Source organism: Haliotis asinina, chromosome 6 (assembly GCF_037392515.1).
Source record: "Haliotis asinina isolate JCU_RB_2024 chromosome 6, JCU_Hal_asi_v2, whole genome shotgun sequence".
NCBI classification, from domain to species: Eukaryota; Metazoa; Mollusca; class Gastropoda; order Lepetellida; family Haliotidae; genus Haliotis; species Haliotis asinina.
This window is the reverse complement of record NC_090285.1, coordinates 16,012,894-16,034,214: the sequence shown is the minus strand read 5'-3', so window position 1 is coordinate 16,034,214 and position 21,321 is coordinate 16,012,894. Positions and strand designations below refer to the sequence as shown.

At 38.3% G+C, this 21,321-nt stretch overlaps 1 protein-coding gene across 9 annotated transcripts in view; it reads left to right on the top strand.

Moving 5' to 3' along the window:
- The window catches only part of LOC137286501 (syntaxin-binding protein 5-like), a 125,206-nt gene that overhangs the window by 60,366 nt on the left and 43,519 nt on the right, over positions 1 to 21,321 (top strand). For 8 of the 9 annotated variants that reach the window (XM_067818409.1, XM_067818408.1, XM_067818415.1 and 5 more), the window contains exons 4-9: positions 396 to 496; positions 3,035 to 3,169; positions 7,161 to 7,224; positions 17,624 to 17,707; positions 19,586 to 19,709; positions 20,640 to 20,715. In XM_067818409.1, the coding sequence (XP_067674510.1) occupies positions 396 to 496; positions 3,035 to 3,169; positions 7,161 to 7,224; positions 17,624 to 17,707; positions 19,586 to 19,709; positions 20,640 to 20,715 (584 nt within the window). Of the gene's footprint in view, positions 1 to 395; positions 497 to 3,034; positions 3,170 to 7,160; positions 7,225 to 17,623; positions 17,708 to 19,585; positions 19,710 to 19,792; positions 19,808 to 20,639; positions 20,716 to 21,321 lie in introns of those variants that run through there. The other variant, XM_067818410.1, reaches the window with a different exon arrangement.

Here is a 21,321-nt window from a genome sequence, read left to right as displayed (position 1 = left end):
TACAATATGTTGCAATTATATGTGTGGACATGAGCTATTCAAAAAATTTTAAGATGGACATAGGCCAAGGAGAGTCTCCTTTTCTTAATTCTAGGAATTTGTACTTGTAGGAAACAGAATCAGATGGGATAACTGCTGTTCCCGTTCTCATTATGTGTGTCCTGTTCAAGCATTTATTTTGTGCAATGTTTAACTTTAGATCTCACGATCCATTCCCCATAGTGAGACTCCTTCAGCAGTTCAGTTCCTGAAAGGATTTTTTCTTTTTCCGTTAATTCTGCATAGATAACTGGGCTTACTTAGACATGTTAGATGATTTGGTGAACTATGTTCACATGGTTTGTCTGACAATTTGTTAGTCAAATAACTCTCGACGTGCTTGATTTCTTCCCAAGGGTGCTCTTGTGACCGTTTGCTCAGATGACAGCCTTCACCTATGGAACTATCGGCAGAAGCGTCCGGAAATTGTACATTCTTTAAAGTTTCAAAGGGAAAGGTAAGCAAAAAATGTCATCTGATGTGAACATTTTTTTTTGTTTGTGAAGTGTTTTTTAACTTTGGAGTCAAGTGATGTTTGGAGTCACTTTTTTGTCATCTCTGAAGAGTGAAAACATTGCTTGGAGCTTTAAGATTCCAGAGGAAAGGACTTTGGTGCCAACCTTTTGGCTGGGGTGGTAGTGTGTGAGTGGGGATGGTTTCTTCTGTAATGCTAGAAATAGAATTAATTGGGCAGGTTTTAACGCTAGAGTAATAATGATAAGCTCTCTAGTGTTGTCACAACCCCTAGTGTAAAGTAAAGTACACAACCCTGAGCACCTAAAAGAACCCACACGTACGTTAGTAGATGACCAGATGATGGCCTCATGAATACGTGCAAACACGTAGTTGTGGGTACAGCAGCGTGCAATAAATTTGGACAAAGCACTGTGACAATGTGTTTCAGTCCACCCAGCTGGGAATTGGGTTCTTCGTAAGGATGGGAAAGTCACTTTACCTTGGTGCACCTAGTAGACAGCAAGAGTTGTATGTTGTTTGTATGACAAGGGAGTGAGTGCAGTGGTTGGAACAGTGAAACAAATGCATGTGCAGTACATGATAAGCGTTAACTTAGACCAACCTTGCTTGTTCTTGGTGTTTCATGTAATGTGCATAGGCCTTTGTAATACAAAAATAGTGATTTGAAACTATGATCAATTGTTAAACAACTTTTAAACTAAGATGAATAAAATACTTAGATTAAAATGTTCAGTTAGCAAAGTAAAATTATGAGGACTTGCATTGTTTATACTTTAATTGATTTACTTTTTGTGTTCAAAGTGAAATTTATCAGTACGTTTTCACAGCAAACAGGCTATAGAAATAACATGGAAACACTGTTGGAACTAAGAATAGCTCTCACTCAACAGGATTCCTTGATCAAAGACCTGTCTTTCTGACAATCCTGTCAGTTGAAACACACCACACTGTCAAACCCTTCCCATAATCCCACAGCTCTGACCTTGCCGATGACACTACATCTTATCAGACATGTCACAATGAAACTTCTTTATGGGTATCCATTGTTGGCTGGTAATTTGGATCCCACCAAAGTTTGAGGCAATCTACAATACATCTTGGGCTGATCAAATTTACTGTGTCAGGAAAGCCGCAGGTCAAGAGAGATCGCCCAGGCAGTGAGACTGACGCATACCATAAGAAATGTCCCTGTGGTTGACATGGATAAAGAATCCTGACCGAATAGGGCCTTTAAAATAGTCCTCTTCAATCCAATAAGTTCATAATTGACCAATGAGCTTGCTCTCAAATGAAAAAAAATTGAAGGCCTTTAGGTCTTTGTAGTGGAGGGGACTATTCTCTATCAACGTGAAGGTAACGAGGTTACCTCTGCGAGTGGTGAGCAGTTACGGCTTAGAAACAGAGTCTCTTCCGATCAGTGTTTAACTCCACACAACAATGACAGGGAGAGAGAGTTTGCATCACAACCTACTTTTGTTGCGGTGTTTTTGCTGTCTTAGTTGTAGTTTGTTTTTGTACATTAATTTTAGGTTTTTGGACTGTAATTGAAAATATTTGATCAGAAGTTAAAATTTGATAACTTCGTTAAAAATGTATATTGACCATAGACAAGTTAAATAGATAATTCTGAAATCTTCAGTTTTGCATGAGTGGATGTGATGGGTATTTGAGCAAGTGGTTGTGTTGAACTGCTAGCTTGTTGCCCCAGTCAAGTTACAGTTGTGTTGGGTTAGTTACTTATCAGTTGTACTATGATACTACTTCATGTCCTTGTATTATGTGCAGTAAAGGTTTGAAAGTTTTTGCACTAGCTTGCAAGAAAATAAACAGACATACACAGACATACTTAAATTTTGTCCTCTGACCGTTACTTCAGTGTTTTTAAACACATCAAGTTAAGCATGTGTTGATTAATAAATTATACCGTATGGAATTTAATAACCCAGTAATGTGAAGCAAAATCCCAATTTCAACCTCAGTCCCCTTTTCAATCCCAATCTCATTTTTAGTCTTAATCCTCAATTCCATTCTCAATCATGTCCTTTGTCTCAATCTGAATTCTCAATCCCAATCTCAATCCTGATCTCTACTTGGAATCCCATTCACAGTCTCAGTCTCAGTCTCAGTTTCAGCCCAATCCCAATCCCCAAATCCTCCATGGTTTTCCATGATCCACGACGAAAGGACAACAATGCAAATCAGAATCAAATCTTTATCAGGATCCAGTCCTACTCTGTGGCTTTCCTCATCTAGAGTAGGACCGAGGTTAAAGTGCACACTTGTTATGCCCCACATTCAGGTTTGATTCCCCTTCACAATATCTGAAGCCTTTTCTTGAAAATACCTCCATGATGACATTGCTGGAATGCTGCCAACAGCAGTACACTTGTATTCATGTATGCTGTCCAGAGCTGAACTCCAAAGCAGGGTTAATCACTCTTTCTAGTTATGTACTTGCAGATCTGTTTTGTCATGTTGTTTTGTGATGATGTGCTAATTCAGTTATTTTTTCTTTCAGGATTACTTTTTGCCATCGGCCTTTCCAAAGCAAGTGGTTGTACATAGGCACAGAACGAGGCAATGTGCATATAGTTAATATTGAGTCTTTCATTCTCTCGGGGTATGTTATAAACTGGAACAAAGCAATTGAACTGTGAGTACCTTTTATATTTTTTTTATTCAGTGATGGGATCTTGTTATCTTAGAATTATGGCTTCTCAGACACCTGAGAAACAAGTGTTCAGGCGTGCCAATCCTACCAATCCTATCCGTGCACAATCCTATTAATACAGAAGTCCCTGGCAGTTCTTTTCTGTTCGTAGCCCCCACAAAGACCACACAATAATAGCACATGGCACAGTGATTTAACTAGAATGTTACTGATGGATAATGCATTTCAATGTAATTTAAACTTGTTGAAACAAGTTTACTATGTAAGCATTAAAGTGTAAATTTGGAAGAGTTGCACTGATAGACTAACTTTGCAACAAATTAAGCCACATGAGCATTGAAATCTGTGGGAATTGTCAGACACCAATAGTCGTTTTCACATAGTCCACAGTTCATTGCAGACTAGTGGTTCATGTGAAATAATTAGAACAGGGGATAAAACAACCTGTCTGTCTAGATTGTTACTCGTCTCAGACTAACGAATTAGTATTCACGTCTGATTGGTTTTTCCCTGTCAATAGGGTATTGGCTTGATAAGCAGCAGACGTTCCGATCATTAGTTCATGTTTTGACATTGGAAATGTTGTTTATCCAGCTTAGTTGCGAAGAAGTATTGTTTGTTTAGCTTGTGCTGAGCGGTCATGTGTTGGGTAATCTCGAGTATGGCCATTGGTGGCTCCTTGACCAGTGAACCACTGGCCATTTGTCCTGCTTAGTGAGAAGGAAGGAGGCAAGTAATCGGGGGACAAATGATCTCTGTCACTGTTGCTGATGTGTATGCATTTGTTTTGTGAGGCCAAATTACTCCCAGATGGATTCATTTTCCAGGACCTCGTCAACTTTCCTGGAGGTTTATCATGGTGAACATGTGGTGGACATTTATAAATGCCATGCATCAATGACCAAAACGATGTCTTAAGCAATTGAATAAATATATTCCCATATTTATTTTTTTCCAAACAGTTGAAACCATGAAGATGCTTCTTGTAAAATGGGATTTAAGGAATCGTATGTCAGGCTTGCTGACTTGCTTGATGCATGTCTTGTTCTTTTGTCATCGTATATATCGTCCCAATAGCGTAAATCGATGCTCATGCTGTTGATCACCGTCGCAATATAGTTTCAAAACTCTCTCAACAATAATCACTATGTGCCTGGGAGTAAACTGCTTGCTAGCGACTATATGTATAAGTATGAGATTATTTTTTTCCATTCTGTGGATCACTTTTACATGATGGCAGAGATTGATTTGTGACTGGCCAAATCTCTTCCAAGAAAGTAGAGGTCATTGTTGAATGTTCAGATTGGTATAAGCATTATTGCTGATACAGCAGTTTCTAAGTGACGATTCACAGAGAAATGACATCAATGATGGATGCTGTGATCTGTTTTTTGACTTGATGTAGATATATCAATATGTGTCAGAGGTGAGATTTTAGTCTGAAAATTGCTGTCATGAGTCATGGTAATTGACTTCTCAGTGTGAATAAGACGTGTCTAATTTCAATACATTAATCGCTGATTTCATTTAGCTTTCTGTTCCCAAATTGTAGGTTGCACTTAGCAAATGGCGGCTGATAGGCCATGAAGGTCATCCTAAACCTGAAGGATCATCATTAGATTAAATACCTTCACTTACTTCATTCTTCATGAGGTTTTGGTGTAAGATAAGATCACCAGAACACAGATCACATTGCTTCAGCTTTCAACTGTTATTAGTGGTTTGAATGAAAAACAGTCTTTGTGGAACTAAGCTTTGGTCTCAGGATGTCACGGAGAACATTAGTCATGCTTTTGATATTTAGTGTGGTCTCCATCCTGTTTCTGGATACCACTTCATTTTCTAACTCCTCCATCAGCTACTGTGAGCGAGCAGCTTGGTCATGTGACTCAGCTTGCATATTCTGGATAATTTTTTAATATAAATTTGCCTGGAAATAACCAATGGAAACACCTTTGGTTGTACAAAAGTTCACTAATGTGCATCAATGCTATGGAGTGAATGAGTGAGTTTAGTTTTACGCCGCACTCAGCAATATTCCAGCTATATGGCGGTGGTCTGTGAATAATCAAATCTGTGCCAGACAATCCTGCGATCAACATCATGATCAACATCAACATCGTGATTGGGAACTGATGTGTCAGCCAAGTCAGCGAGTCTGACCACCCGATTCCTTTCATCGCCTCTTACGACAAGCATGGGTTGCTGAAGATACATTCTTACTTGGATCCTTACGGTCACAGCTGGGGAAAATCTTGGAGTTCAGTTACGATTTTGTAAAAACATATTCCTTGAATTCTTGGTTTTGTTGTTGAACTGGGTGAGTGGAATTGTATTGGGTGATTTGAGGAAGAAGCATTCTGTATCTCCAAGGTAAGTGAGGATGATAGAGTCCTTGTGTCTTATCTTCTTGCTGAAAAACAGAAAAGAAAGACAGGGAAAAAAACATTTGTCTGTCGATTAAAAAGCATTATCCATCTAGGTTTCTGAAAGTTAAAATAAGAGATCAATATGGTAAATTTTCAGATAAGAACATACTTTTTTTCGAAAGACACTAGTTTTAGTAGTGCCAAGGAAGTTTTTTGATTTTGATTTTCTTTTTTAGCTGTAAGAACATTTGCTCCTGAAGAGTGGTCGTATCTTCTCTAGTAAAATCATTTTGTGGTAGTCTGTTGGAAATTTTACTTGATTGACATGTCTGTTAAAAAGCAGACATGTTGCTGCAGTGTCTGATACAGTTATGTGTGTTGTAAGTGTGTTATATAGCGAACATCAGTGTTTGTCATGATGCAGGGAACATGCTTATTGGATGCACAAATTATCTCTAATACACATTGAATTTAGAAGCTTGCGTCATTGTTGATGCAATGCTACTGGGCCCTCAGATCAGATAAACTTCTGAAACTAATTGTATACCAGTTAGCTGCTCAGTGCTGATTAAATACCTGACCTGCCTTACCTTGTTTTTCTTCTTATTAAAGATACATTTTTATATAGACAGCATGTAACTACATTAAGAATATGACTATTTTCATTGAAATCGATGTCAGACATCGGGAGTCAAAATCAAAACATGACAGCTTCAGGTATTCAAAACAAGGATTCTTAAGCTCTGCACATTGCTAGTATGTCTAGTTGCATACAAAACTGTAATATCAGTTGCTCTAAATCACTGTAAAGAGCTTGTTACTTGATTCTGGATGCTGCACTGAATGTGTTGTAGCTGACATGTGGTATGACCGTGTTATGGCAACCATGGGTGAAAAAATGCGTTATAGATAGCGTGTTATAACTGATATGTATAAAGCTGATATTTTCCAGTGATGTATTTGTGACAGTGAAAAATAATTGTGTGGCTCATATATATTGCTGAAATTCAGCTGACATGTCTCATGTGTCTCTTGCTTGTCCAAGTTTGTGTCGCCTTGCAAGATAAAGCCTCCTTTGATTCTGTTTTCAAGGGACGTCTGTTGGTCACGCTGAACATATAAGTTTGACTCCCCATATGGGTACAATGTGTGAAGCCCATTTCTGGTGTCCCTTCTCCTGCCCAATGTTCTCATAAGTTGCTGTGCTTGTGGTTTTTGGGTAGGGCAACCCAGAGCAGACTCATTTTCTCTGTTTCATAAACTGATCACAGCACTAACACTATTTTAACTCCTATACTTTAACATACAGCAGTCATAGCATTGTGATCTGCTTGTGAAACTGGCCTTTGGCTAGGAATTGTGAATTGTTAGCTGCAATGTCTAATCTTGCTAGGTATGTGTCAATGCAGTAGTGTGGCCAAGTGGTTAAAGCATTTGCTCATCATGGTGAAGCCCCAGGTTCAAGTCCCCACGTGTGAAGTCCATTTCTAGTGCTCCGACCATGAGAATACTGGAATATTGCTAAGAGAGGCGTGAAACTCAATCCCTATTTTCAAGCATGAAGTTTGTGCTTTTGTAATAATCACTCCGCATTTTCATTTCAGGTCTCGGAAAACACACCCAGGGCCAGTAGTGCATCTCAGTGATAACCCAATAGATGCTAGCAAGGTAAGTTGTGCACAACACAATAGTTTCAGTTGGATCAGTACTGGCCAACAAGGACAAGTTGAGCACCGACCTGTAAATTGACTCATGTTAGTATGTGTGAGTGCCCACTGGTGCTTGCCATTGTGAGTGAAGGGGTTCCAGGTTGTCCGCGATCAAGTTTAGTGCAGTAGTTGAAGGACATGACCTGTCTCCACAGTTCCACATGGAATCAGTTTCATCGTCATGTAATGAATGTGCACTAGCCTACACGCCATAATCTGCTCTTCCCTATCTGCGATTGTCCAACTCGTCCTTGTTGCCAGTAAGTACCCCTTGCTTTGTTTCAGGCATTGTATCATAGGGATGAGGTGGTGAAAATGGTTCTTGAGTTATTTATTAGTTGACCCCTCAAGCTTTCAGGTATACTGGAGCTTAGTCACTGAAAAGGCGACTATGCTTGTCGTAAGAGGCGATCAGGTGGTCAGGCTCTCTGACTTGTTTGACGCATGTCATTGGTTCCCAATTGCGCTGATCGATGTTCATGTTGTTGATCACTGGATTGTCTGGTTCAGACTCGATTATTTATAGACCGCTGCCATATAGCTGGAATATTGCTGAGTGTGTTGTAAAACTAAACTCACTCACTCACTCACTTAGTCTCTGATTATGTATGTTACTGATTGTAACAAATAAGGCCATGTTAATTGAAAACGAGCCGATGGAGGAACAAAGATTCAGAATGGGGGGAAATCTAGTCTTTCTTCATTTGGGGATGTTACTTTGCAGGGAAGGCAAGGCAGTGGGGACAATAATATGGTTGAGGGTCTGAGAGACAGACTACTTACCTTTCATGTAATATCTGGGGCAGTGGGACTGCATAGTGGTTTAAGCATTTGTTTGTCATGTTGAAGACCAGGGTTTGATACTCCACATGAGTGAAGTGTTTGAAGCCCATTTCTTGTGTCCCCTGAGGTAATTTTGCTGCTGTGTTGATAATATTGCTAAAAGCATGAAACCATGCCCACTCACTCACTCACTCACTCACTCACTCACTCACTCACTCACTCACTCACTCACTCACTCACTCACTCACCAAGGGGTGATGGAGTAACCAAGTGGTTAAAGTTTTTGGTCGTCATGCCAAACTCTTGGGTTCGATTCCCCACATGGGTACAATGTATGAAAGCCATTTCAGGTGTCCACTGCGGCAATATTGCTGGAATATTGTTAAAAGCAACATAAAACAAAACCTTCACTCTCATTCGACCCAAATACATGAATTGATGCTCATACTATCAGTCACTTGTGCCCAGGACATCTCCTATGAATGTTACATAATTTTGCCTGTGGGTTAACATGATATTTGATGCTGTGTTGATACAATTAGATATGGCTGCGAAACATCATAAGTCACAGTCTGACACACTCCTAGATCCAGTGACATGTGTGTTACTCTTAAGTTCAGGGCTTGATGAATCAAGGTGTCGGTGTTGTCTGATGGCCTACTTGCATGATTTGTGGTGTAGGGTTTTTGTGGTGTCTTCATTCTTACACAATCATGTCAAGTATTATTGCAGCTAAAGAAATGAAAGAAAGAACTGTATTATAAGTAAGTGGCTGACAATTGGAACTGGTAGTGTTGGTAAGGATTATTTAGGGAGGTCCCCAAGCTTTGAAACCTACCCTTACAGTATTTGAATCTGAACATTCCCATAAGCTTTTAAATTTCAGTGACCTGACAGTTACCGTTGACCTTCATATACTGAATTTTGACCACTGTTGTAGATATGGGAATGAAAATTGAGGCAAAATAGTTGATAAAGAGATGCAAATTTGAAACAGTACTGAGGCTTAGAGCTTCTGAAAATATTCCTGTATTCAGATCCAGTGGAATCTTACTTGCACTTACTTAAGTCTTTCTGTGTGAGGGTTTATGTTTTACATATACTGAAAAGCAAAAGAAACGCAGCTGTGTCACGTTTTTAAATAAAAGACATAAACATGAGTGCCTTCTTGTATGAAATTTAATTTTTGTTGAAAATTGTTCCTTTTTTGGATTTCAGTATAGATTGACTTTTGATATTAAAGTTTACAAGACGTAACAGATTTTGTGCTGAAAATGATTGGTCACCTCGGAGTCAGTATTATGTGTCTGAATGGGGTATTCAGGCATGGTATCTCAGTGAGCTAGCACTATAAAGCCAGCTTAAGTCTGGTCTAGTACAGGTAGCCATACACACATTCTCATTGTATGAGGGAAATGTTCTTTAGTGCAAAGTTGAACTCCATTTACCTCACCTCACAGTCTTGGGTTCTGAGGTAGACATGTGACTGCTGGTTTTCTTCTCACATTACTCTGCAGTATTGATATAATACTGTTCAAAGTGATGATAAACTCACTCACACATCACTCAAATGCATTTTGAATACTGCAGATTAATTTCATATCACATCAAGTGAATTAAATTTAATTTTCAAAGATTTGCCTGCACTTGAGAGAACTATATATGACAGACAGGCTGTCCGTGGAATATGTCATGTGCTTCTGAAGATGATTACTGAAGCCTTCAGTCTGTCAGTCTTTATCAATAAATGGATTATGGTTTCTGAGGTTTTAACAGGTTATGACTTTGAACTAAACATTTTTGTTAACTGGCATTATAGTTTCTTGGTCTAAAAAACTTTTATTTCATTTTCGACTTATGTGATGCCTTTTGCTTGTTAGAATATAAACACTGATTCCTAGTGATTACTTCAGCAAAACTGCACTATCAGTGAAGATGAAATTGTGTAATGATGCTGAACCTGTATTAAAGCTATCTTGATGACATATGTTCTCAGTACAACTGCTTCGTACTGGAGTGAGTTTGTTTTGTGCTCTCTTTCAGTCATGTTCCTATTAATTGAAATGATTGAAGATTGGTTGCAGTGACCAGCTGATCAAACAGTCGATCACATTTTCTCATAATTGAACAGTAGAGCAGGGCAGCCTAATGTTTAAAGTGTTCGCCTGTCACGCTGAAGTCCAGGGGTTGATTCCACACACTGGCAAAATGTGTGAAGCCCATTTCTAGTGTCTTGTGATGTTTCTGGAATATTTCTAAAAGCAACATAAAAACAAACTCACTCACTCATAATCGAACACAAACGAGTTTGGAAGTACAGTTATTGTATTTGAAACACTTGACAATCTAACATGTGTTACAAGTTGTCAGGTACTAAAATCATATTTAATTCTTAGAAAAGTCATTTCATTTACCGAAAAGTCATGACTGAATATTTCTTGAAGACTCCAGGAAGTTAATGTTCATGATTTATAAATCATCACTGTAGCAAGTTTCAGCATTTTGCAGTGGATGTTATGTTTGAAAATGCAATTCGCGCAGCTTCTAAAGATAAGGGTGATCCACATCATACTTACTCGCAGACTGAATAGGTAAATCTTTAAAAATTGCTCTAAATATATGGAAGCAATACAGCTGACAAACGACATGCTCGTTCCCAGTTATTCCTCCAATCAGTTGAGAAGGCTTTAGCCAGATTTTCAGTATTGCCGCTATGGCAGCCATATTAGTAAACCTATGAGTGAGTAAGCAAGTTAGGTTTTACGGCATTTTTTAGCACTATTCCATCATTGTCACAAGTGGGGACACCAGAAATGGGCTTCACACATTGTACCCATGTGCGAAATCGAATGATAAACCTACGTATTCCAAAGGTAATACACTCGGGGTCAAGTTTGATTTTCAAAGTTTCAGTTTCTTCCTGAAGTTATTTCATAGACTGAAAGCAATCAGTGTGTTTTTGTTGAAGCCTGAACATCACTGCAAATACGTAACTGACATTTGCTGCACAATTTCCTGATAAAGCATACTAGTGACGATGACCCAAACTGGCTTTGTATCGAAATCCTTGAGATTATTAATCTGTCAACATGATCCCAGCGCACACATTATTTACAGATAAGAACACGTCACAACATGTCGATGGACTAAACCGTGTCGAGCAATGACGCCATCAACATTGTTGACCTTCAATAAATCTCTGAATATTTCCATGCACCTCCTACTTTTCAATGAACTCTCATATTAGAAGAATATGATATTTCTTTGAAGAGACTAGCTGGAAGAAAAATTAACAAATGGCTGCCACATGAATTCTTTGGAAGGCTTTGATACGTGGTAGCAGATTTACAATGGTAAAGCAGCTCTAGGAATAAACACTTGCCAGCAGGAAACTGTCTCTGTATTCAAATCAATAATGTGGAGGTAAGAAACGAGCAGTGCTGTCACTTTGAATTTGGTAAAATTGAGCTGTCTGTCAACCTTTGTTGATACCGATGACCAGCATGAGTTTTGTGAAAAACGGAAAAGTGTTTATCTAGTTTTGGAGCATTGCTTTTAACATCATTCTGAGAAAATGTAATGTTAAGAATTACATACTTTTTATGCTTTTTTAATGGAAATGAATGGAATTGATTTAGATGATTTGTGCTCTTTTATATAAAAAGGAAAAAAACAAAAAAAACAAAAACAAACCAAAAAACCATGTGAAATGTCGATTTTGAAGTTTCCTTATCTTTTGGCCCATTCCTTGAAAGATGCAAATGTTCAAGAGGCAACCCCAAGTGAGATGAAGTAGCTCAGGAGGTACTCATCATCCTGTCATTATATCAGGCGATAATCTTGAACACAACGTTCAACCATGTCTCACCTCAATTTGTAACCTCAAACATCACCAGGGACTGGGAAAGGCAGAGGCCATGCGCCATTTTGCACATTAGAATAAAAATTGGCCCATAAAAAAATTGGGAAGTTTACTATTGATACAAGGGCAGTGGCCCATTCAAAATTCAGGAAATGGCTAATAATCCTGAAAATGGCCCATTGTCAAAGTTCTCTTTCTCAATCTCTGCATCATGTCATTATATCTCGCCATCCCAGGCAACTAAACGGATCAGGTGGTCAGACTTGCTGTCTGGGTTGACACATGTCATCATGTCCCAGTTGTGTAGATCGATGTTGATCCTGTGTGTTGATCACTGGATTGTCTGGTCCAGACCCTATTATTTACAGACAGCTGTCATATAGCTGCAATATTGCAGAGAGCGGCATTAAACTCACTCACAATTATAGCAATGATCTTGAACACAATGTTACATCCTGTTTCACCTCAAACCAACTAATGGGTACAATGTACGAAGTATTTCTGATATCCCCCATTGTGATATTGGTGGAATATTGCTAAAAATGGCGTAAAACCATACTCATTCCGTGCAACAATCTTGAACAAGGTGTTAAACACCCTTTCATTCTCTATTAACAACTCATGTCAGGTTGTAGTATGAGGTTGCATTGCAGTTATTTTGACTGCAACATTAAAACATCTTTCACCTCAAACCTCGCAGCTCAAGAGTCCATGCAACAGTCTTGTATACTGTAATGAACACTGTTTCACCTCTGTGTTAGGTTACATTTGAGATTACACTTTCTCAGTGAGGTACAAATTCTAGTACTTTAATTATGTTGAATCCCATTCAAACCCATATGATCAGTCAGACACCACTATCATCAGCACACAACGTCAGCAATCAAACCCACCCAGCTACCACATTTGCAGCCCAACAGAAGTTTTATCATCAGCACACAAAGTCAGCAATCAAACCCACCCAGCCACCACAGTTTAGGTTTTATCATCAGCACACAAAGTCAGCAATCAAACCCACCCAGCCACCACAGTTTAAGTTTTATCATCAGCACACAAAGTCAGCAATCAAACCCACCCAGCCACCACAGTTTCAGCCCAACAGAAGTTCTAGGATTTGTTCCATACTGAGAAAGTGTAATCTTAAATGTAATGTGTTATATTTGATTACTTTCTAAATGGGGGCAGTGAGGTAGCCTAGTAGTTAAAGCCTTTGTCTTGCTGAAGATCCAGTGTAACAGGCCGAATCTACGATGGGTTACACCTGAGATCAAACACTGGATTCGATTTCCAACATATGGGCACAGTGTGTGAAGCCCATTTTTGGAGTCCCCTACTGTGACAATGTTGGAATAGAGCTAAAAGTGGTGTTAAAGTATACTCACTCACTCACTCTCACTTTCTATATGGCATTGTGCATTCATGTTTACCCTCTAAACTCATGTTCAGGTATTGTCAGCTTGAGACATTGTTTTGGCATCACAGTCAATAGTTAAAGATCATATTCCATCACCTGCCCTCTTCAAAACTCCATGATGATACATTAACAGCACAACAAAAAGTATTTCCTTGACAATGATACATCGACATGTCAGAAGCAAATTCCAAATTTTCTCCCGTAGAACACATGAATACTTGTTTGCATTAATCAGAATATTCCTTCAAACAGGATGAGACCATTACACAGTCTCTGAGTCGGCGAACAGATGAAAACCTCCAGTTCTGTCACAACACTAAATGTAAAACTCTGAATATCCCTCACATGTCAACGGGGGAAAAAGTCAGAGTTAGAGACGGTTTACGCAGTTGGAATTCTCCACGACAGCTTAACAGACCTAAAAATATTCTGACTTGACTTTAGCATACCTTAAAATCAGATTAACCAAGATAAAGCATGCAGGCAATTTTTTCACAGGCCGTTTGGAGGCTTTCTGTCGTACCCCTTCAGGAGATTACAAGTTGAGTATTAGTGGTGGAAATTATTCAAACGACTTAGAAAGGCCTGGAGAGCCAAAAAAAGGGAGACTTAATTACGTTTGGAGAATGTGTGTTTTGTGGGCAGTAATGGGTGCAAGTTTCCTTTGGAATTCAGTTTCGAATGAGAAAAAGCTGTGTAATAATGTCAGAATTTAAAATTTGATTTTTCAGATTATGACAGCCATTGAGCTGTGTTTTTAAGTCTTGCTGCAAACATATTTTGGCATTTCTGCAAGGAGATAATTTGAATATATAGTGTAATAATGTAAATATCAATATTTTAACTTTGTGGTTGGACTTACAAGTTATGTTTTATTTTTCATTGAAACCACTTGTGTTAATGCATATATATTGTTAGAATGCACTTGGGAAATTTCACCTCAAACTTCTTGCTTTTATAGCTGTGATTACAACTTTGCAGGAATGATGTAATTATTTATGTAATGATGATGTAGTTATTCATAGATCTGAGAAAGTATGATGCTGTTTTTGATGTGAAGACATTGATGATCTTACATGTTATTTAGGGGGATGATGAGGTAGCCTTGTCGTTAGTGTAGGATATTTATGGCATATCATGACAACTGGTGCTTGCTCAAGGTGCTGGTGTTTCCCTCAATCATTGGATGTAAATCTCAACATTACTTCGTATTACCAATCTAACTCGCTTGGGAGTATACAACTCTTGCTGCCACTGGTGCACCAGGTTTATTGTGGCATTGTCATCCTAACGAGGTACCCAGTTCACAGCTGGGTGGTTTGGGGACGCATAGTCGTGTTACTTTGGTCAAATTTACTGCACGTTCTTGTGCCTGTGACTAGGTCTTTTCATTCATGTGGCCAACATCTGGTCATATACCTATGGATTCGTAGGTTCTTTTATGTGCACAGGGTTTCAGGATGCTGTGATCACTGGTTTGAATCCCAGATTTGGCCTTCATTTTAGGAGTCTTGGTTTGTTAGCACCATACCCATTCTTGTATGTGTTACTTAGGGACTGAAATGTACTAAGGAAGTCTTCTTGCCCAAATAGTCATGACCAGAAGTAAAATGATGTGATGAGGCTGTGTGTAGTTTGTTTCAGCTTTCCAACACATGTCTTTACCGATTTTTTCTTATAAATGCAGGCTTCTCTATGCATGAACTCTGTTGCATTGAATAATGCACAAGTGTGTAACATGTTGCTTATAGTATTTGAGACATGTGTCAATGTTGTAAGGTTGTGCCACACATAACCCACTTGAGGTATGGTGAACACAATAAGAACTTACTGAATCAGCCTTTAGGTAGAAATAGTTCAATCTTGTCATAAATGATAATATAGAACAGATTGACTCGAATCCATGAGAATAAAACTTGGATGAATCTGAACAAATACTGTCAATACCTAGTGAATGATATGACATGTTTGTCAATATACAATGGTATTAGGTATACAGAATTGGACATGTGTGAATATCGCTGACAGCAGTCCGGGGTTGGCTAGTTATAATTGCTTGTGTATGGTGTCAAAGTTTCCTGGGGTATATATTGTGATATTGATTATGTGTTACATGAGTATTTGTCGGTGCACCATATGCTAGTGTAGGTATGTTAATAAGTATAGAACAGATGACTGGGATTTACCCTGAGTCCTGTATTTGAGGGTCCGTGAGACTCATGCTCTTAATTTTCCGGGGTCCTGGACACTTAAGTATTATTATTATACTATGTTGTATTATACTACTGTTGTTGTCATTCAGTTGCTGTTATTGTATTGTGTATCATGATCATCACATTGTTAAGTACTGTAACTAAACTGCAAATGATGCCCAGCTAGTAGCAGACTTATTGATGTAGTGCTGTTACTTGATCAAAATTTGCACCAAAAGTATTTCGACTTTTTCTGCATCTTTGTGGATGCTCTAGTAAATATTGCAGTGTCCGTTGTCAATGTTTATGCACATAGGACACAGGACAGATCATGTCATGGTACACTTTGTACTAGTACTTAGGCTGCATATTGGCAAATAAGTTGTATTGCAGTCTAGTGTGATTCAGGTACCTGTGTTGTGATGCATACTGTGATATGCTGTGATCTTAAGTGTTTGACAGAGAGTGACAGTGAGTGAAACATCTGTTAAGCTAAGTTTGGGGTAATTACACTCTCAGAGGTAGGCAGAAAGGAAAAAGTTAAAAAAAGATTTTTTTGAGGAATTATAAGTGCAGAAATAAGCAATGTGATTATTTTCATGCCCAAAGCGACCTATTTTGAACAGACTATGGCTTTATGCAAATTTGAGTGCAATCATATTGTATTACAAAGGAAACTATTCAAATGCACATTTTGAAATTAAACTTAGCCTCATTCTGCATGATAGCAGACGTACAAAAAGCTTTGATACTGAAACTATTAAGGATGTAGCTACAATGGAGTCTCACCATCACTGTATAAAGAACACAGGTAGGAAGAGTCATCTGAAAACTGTTTCCCTTTCAGTGTTGTTTTGATTAAGCAGCTAGAATAATTATGTACTGACACTTAACTGGTTATGTTGGAAGGGACAATATCTCTTTTTGTGAGTCAGGAGCAAGAAGTTCAGATTTTAAACGTTGGTTCAAAATATCTTTGGATTCTTTTTACTATAAGTCATGGATAATCTGGTATAATAAAAGGGTTATTTGCAACAATCCAAAAGGAAACTGTACAAGAATTATTTTAGTGACAATTACATTAATAATTAATTTGGGCAAATAGTGAAATGAAAAGAAAATGTCAGTGAATGAAATGATTTCTGAAACACACTGTACTCAGATGGGTCCTATTGAACCTCTCATCTTTGAGTGACTGGTTTTACATCGCTTATAGCAATATTCCAGCAATATCACAGCAAGGGACATCAGAAATGGGCTTCACACATTGTACCCATCTGGGGAATAGAACCCAGATCTTCAGAGTGACAATCTCATCTTTGAACTGGGATTTAGTGTGAGTTGTTTCCCGTAGTCAACAATGGATCTTGCAGTCACTGCTTCAGAGTTTAGATTCATCCTGATCTGGATCATTGGTGATCAGCTTCATGCCATATAAGAGACAATATCTTGAATCATCTGCTTTTGTATGGTTTGGCTTGGATCTGTAACCTGATGATGATCAGGTTTCTCCCAAGGTTAACAGGAATTAAAATGTGAAGAAGTCTTTCATTCTAATATAATGATTGTTTTGATACCTTTGATGACTCAATGGTATTTCCATATGGGATATTCAGAATCAAGATGAAAGTCTTGGATCACTTGTTGAAAAGATTTCTTGCCATGAATTTCCAGGCCAGCAACCGTTTCAAACTGTCTTCAATAGATCTGTCTAGAAACAATTTGTCAGCAAAATCTTTTCCTAAGAAAAAGTGTTCACACTGATTCAAAATAATCTCTGAATGTGTTTTCATTCACAATAATGCCCAGCTATTCCCAAAATGCACAAAAAAATTACAGCTGATGAAGCTGTCCACAGTCCCAAGGAAAAATACCACTGGAGGCTTTTTGCACAGCAAAAAATTCTATTTGACAAAAACCTCGGGATCTCTACCATCAATTCTAACAAGGAAGTCTAACAACTGACTCATCAACAAGAGTGTGACTTAAATGTGGAGATTTTGTCTGGCTAGAAGGCATTACATGTTGTTAAGGTCTACAAGCCATTTCACTGACTGTCCGAGTGTACAAGTGCATTGATTTCTACTTTCTCACTGTCTTTTCGCAGCTTTTAATAGGTTTTGAATCTGGAACCATTGTGCTCTGGGATCTTAAGAACAAGATTGCTGAAACCAGATACAGTTCCCCAGAGGTGAGATTCAAGCTTGTGCAGCAAACAAACAGCTGCCAGGGAGATTCTGATGTACATTTATTAAAAAAGTAGTTCCAGTTCATATAACAGTGGACATTCCTTTTCCAAGTTAAATTATTTTTATGAGTATTGCACCAGACATGTTTATTGAAATGTTTTTGATGTGAAATTGAATTTTGGATGTAAGGAGAAGAAGTTTTGTTAATGAAAGTTTTCGCGATGTTGCGTTTCATGGGTTGATCATATATTTTGTTGAAAATATACCTGTCTCAGGTAACTTGATATTCTCTTCCCACAGAGGTTACTCCTGTCATATCTTCCTACGTAACCTCTGTCCTAATACGGCCCTTTCATGATGCGAGTGTTCAAGAGTCCCGATTTGAGGCGTTCAGATTTAGTTGTGCAATCAGAGACATGGTTTCAAGACTGATCATTCGCAAGATCTCAGTAATTTCTGAATGCATCTGGAAAACTTGCCACTACCAGTTTTTGTTTCTACAAACACATCATGGCGATTGATCCCCGGACTCTCTATTGCCAGTTTCTGATTTTCAGTTAAACATGAAATACCGAATCTTTCCTTCGCATGTTGATGAACCAACCCCATGGGGGCCGCCATATTGGAGCTAAGTCTATTTAACGCGTGTTCTGATAGGATAGTAACAAGGGAGATAAATCCTGTTGCGATTTTTTGCCGCAAGGGGATTTCTCGATGACCGGGAAATATGGCCGTATTAGAACAGAGGATACGTAGGAAGATATGACAGGAGTAACCTCTGTGGGAAGAGAATGGTAACTTGATTGTACCATTGTTTTGCTTGTTTATCTAAAGACATTTTTATGCCTCTTCTTAAACCTCGCCTCTTCTCAGCATTTGAGTAGAATTTCAGGATTGTATGTATATGTATGCTTAGATTTGATTTGGTTTTAACTTTGTCATAGTAGCAATGAGCACATTTGATAGATACTAGGAGTTTAAGAAGTTAATTATCATTATTATTAGTTGTTACCAACATGTTCTATCACAGCTGGATCAGCAAAAGTCCATATTTAACATTTTGAAAACAGAGCTTATGTTCTTAAGAACTTGTAGCTGTTCAAAATTTAAGCCTCTATCTCTTTTTAGAATGATTTTTGACCTCAGAAAACCTAAAGGAAGGAGGGAAATCACCAAAGTATTTAATTTGACAATTTATGAAGTGAATATAGGGCAACAGATAATCTAGAACAACTATTAAGTAAGTTTACTTGGCCAATAAAAACATTATGCATTTATTTTTTGAGCAGGGAAAATTAGTTTAAAAATATTATTCATGAACAAATACGACTGGCAGGTCCATAAAACAAGAAAGAAAATTGTTCTGGTCTTCAGAATAAATACCACTCACTTTCAAGTGATATGTTGATAAATACATTTATAAAAGAACCCTGCCAACAAGTAACTAGTTGGTTCATAGTAACTGAAAGAAAAATGTGTTTTTGGTGCTACCATCTCTTTGAGGCTGTTAAAGTACATGCATAATTGACATTTGCAATTATTGTTGAGAACAGCTGTTACTATATTGATATCTTAGAAACCCATTAATGATTTGTCTTTTTCCATCTTACCATAAATGCTTGTTTTTTTGACACGATTGAGTTTAAAATTGTGTGAACCTATGATCCATATGGTAAATTCCTATATGGCTGGAGAATTTATATTTTATGGAAGAAATGTCTCTTTATCTGAAATGTATGCAAGAATTCATGAAGTTTACATAAATAAATGCTTTGTAGAATGGGTGAATGGAGGAGAGAGTTCTTGAAGAATATGCATAATAGATGATGCTGGATCTCACCGTTTCTGAAGTCTATCTCTTTGGTGCGGGTTTCTTGCAGGCTCTCCGTTCCATTGCCTGGCATCATGAAGGGAAGCAGTTCATGTGCAGTCACTCTGACGGCAGCCTGACAACATGGGGGCTCAAGCCGACGCCCAAACCCATGAACAGCATGTTCCCCCATGGTAAGCTCACACATTAGGGCACTAAGGGACCAACACAATATTAACCAAATCCTGCTTGATATCAGTGCCCAAACCAATGAACAGCATGTTCCCCCATGGTTAGCTCACACATTAGGGCACTAAGGGACCAACACAATATTAACCAAATCCTGCTTGATATCAGTGCCCAAACCGATGAACAGCATGTTCACCCACAGTAAGCTCACACATTAGGGCACTAAGGGACCAACACAATATTAACCAAATCCAGCTTGATATCAGTGCCCAAATCCATTAACACCATGTTCCCTGTTGTTACGCTTACATATCTAGCCCTGGGGAACAAAACAATCTGAGCCAGATCATGTTTGATATGCCTGCCAAAAACATGAGTGGTGTGTTCTCCATGGTAAGCTCACACATCAGGGACCCTAAGGGATGAGACCATCCCAACTGATTCCTGTTGTTTAACATGAACTTTGTCCAGCTCTTCAGTGAAGATGATAGATATGTTGTTATTCTGCATACCTATCGGTTTAAAGTAGAAGTCACATTGCTATCTCATCCTACTGTTCCTGTGAAGGTCCGAGTTAGAATTGTCTTCAGTAACAGTAAGAGGCGATAACATGATTGGGTGGTCAGGCTCTCTGACTTGGCTGACACAATTTCATTGTATCCCATTTGTGTAGATTGATGCTCATGATGTTTATCACTAGATTGGTCCACTTAAATCTAAACTCACTCTCTCACTCATCACATTGGGTACCCATTTACCGCACTGTGAACAGAGATGTCTTTCAAACAAAGTTGCCTGCTTATTGACTCTAGATGTTGAATAGACAGTACAGCTGACATAATTCACTCAAATTCCCATTGCTTCAGTGTGGGCAGGACCTTGACCTTAGGGTCAAGCTGAACCTAAGTATGTTTTAATTATGCCTTTTGTTTCAGCCAAAATTGGCAAAGATGGCAAACCAGACCCGTGCAAACCTATAACCAAGGTCGCCTGGAAGTCAATCCGAAATGGGTAAGCTGGTTGTCAGTCGTAGGTTATTGCTTTCACAGACTTAATAGAGTTCTTCTTGTTAGCTGGCCAGGTTTCAGAAAGTCAGTCCACTCAGGAGGATAGCTGGAAGAGGAAAGGAATTATTTCACAGTTCATCAAAAATGTAATGGTGCTCTTAATGTTCAGTGTATCAACATGGCGAGTTTAATGGATGCCTAGGTGATGAAGTGATTTGGTAAAAGTGCCGAGCTCGTAGTTTGGAGACACTTCTGTATTTTGGGGTTAATATTGGACATAGACGTGAACGTTTAAGATATTTGTGTATTAACGTAGAGAATTTAATACATGTGTATTTGATGAAATAATTTTGTAAAACTGCCCAACGTGTATTTGGGAGACGTGTTTATGTTTTTCAACATTTACATGGATTTTGTGTTTGCTTTTTATCCAACATTTCTATCTAATTATGTATTGTAATGAAAGTTGATATTCAGTATTGGAGACAATTCTGTCCCATCACAGTGTGAGTTAGAAGTGCTATTTGCAAGGAATAAATAAAAACATTGAATAAGTATTTCATTTTTATTGTAGTGATGGTCCTTCTGAGAAAACCATAAATTGTTTTGT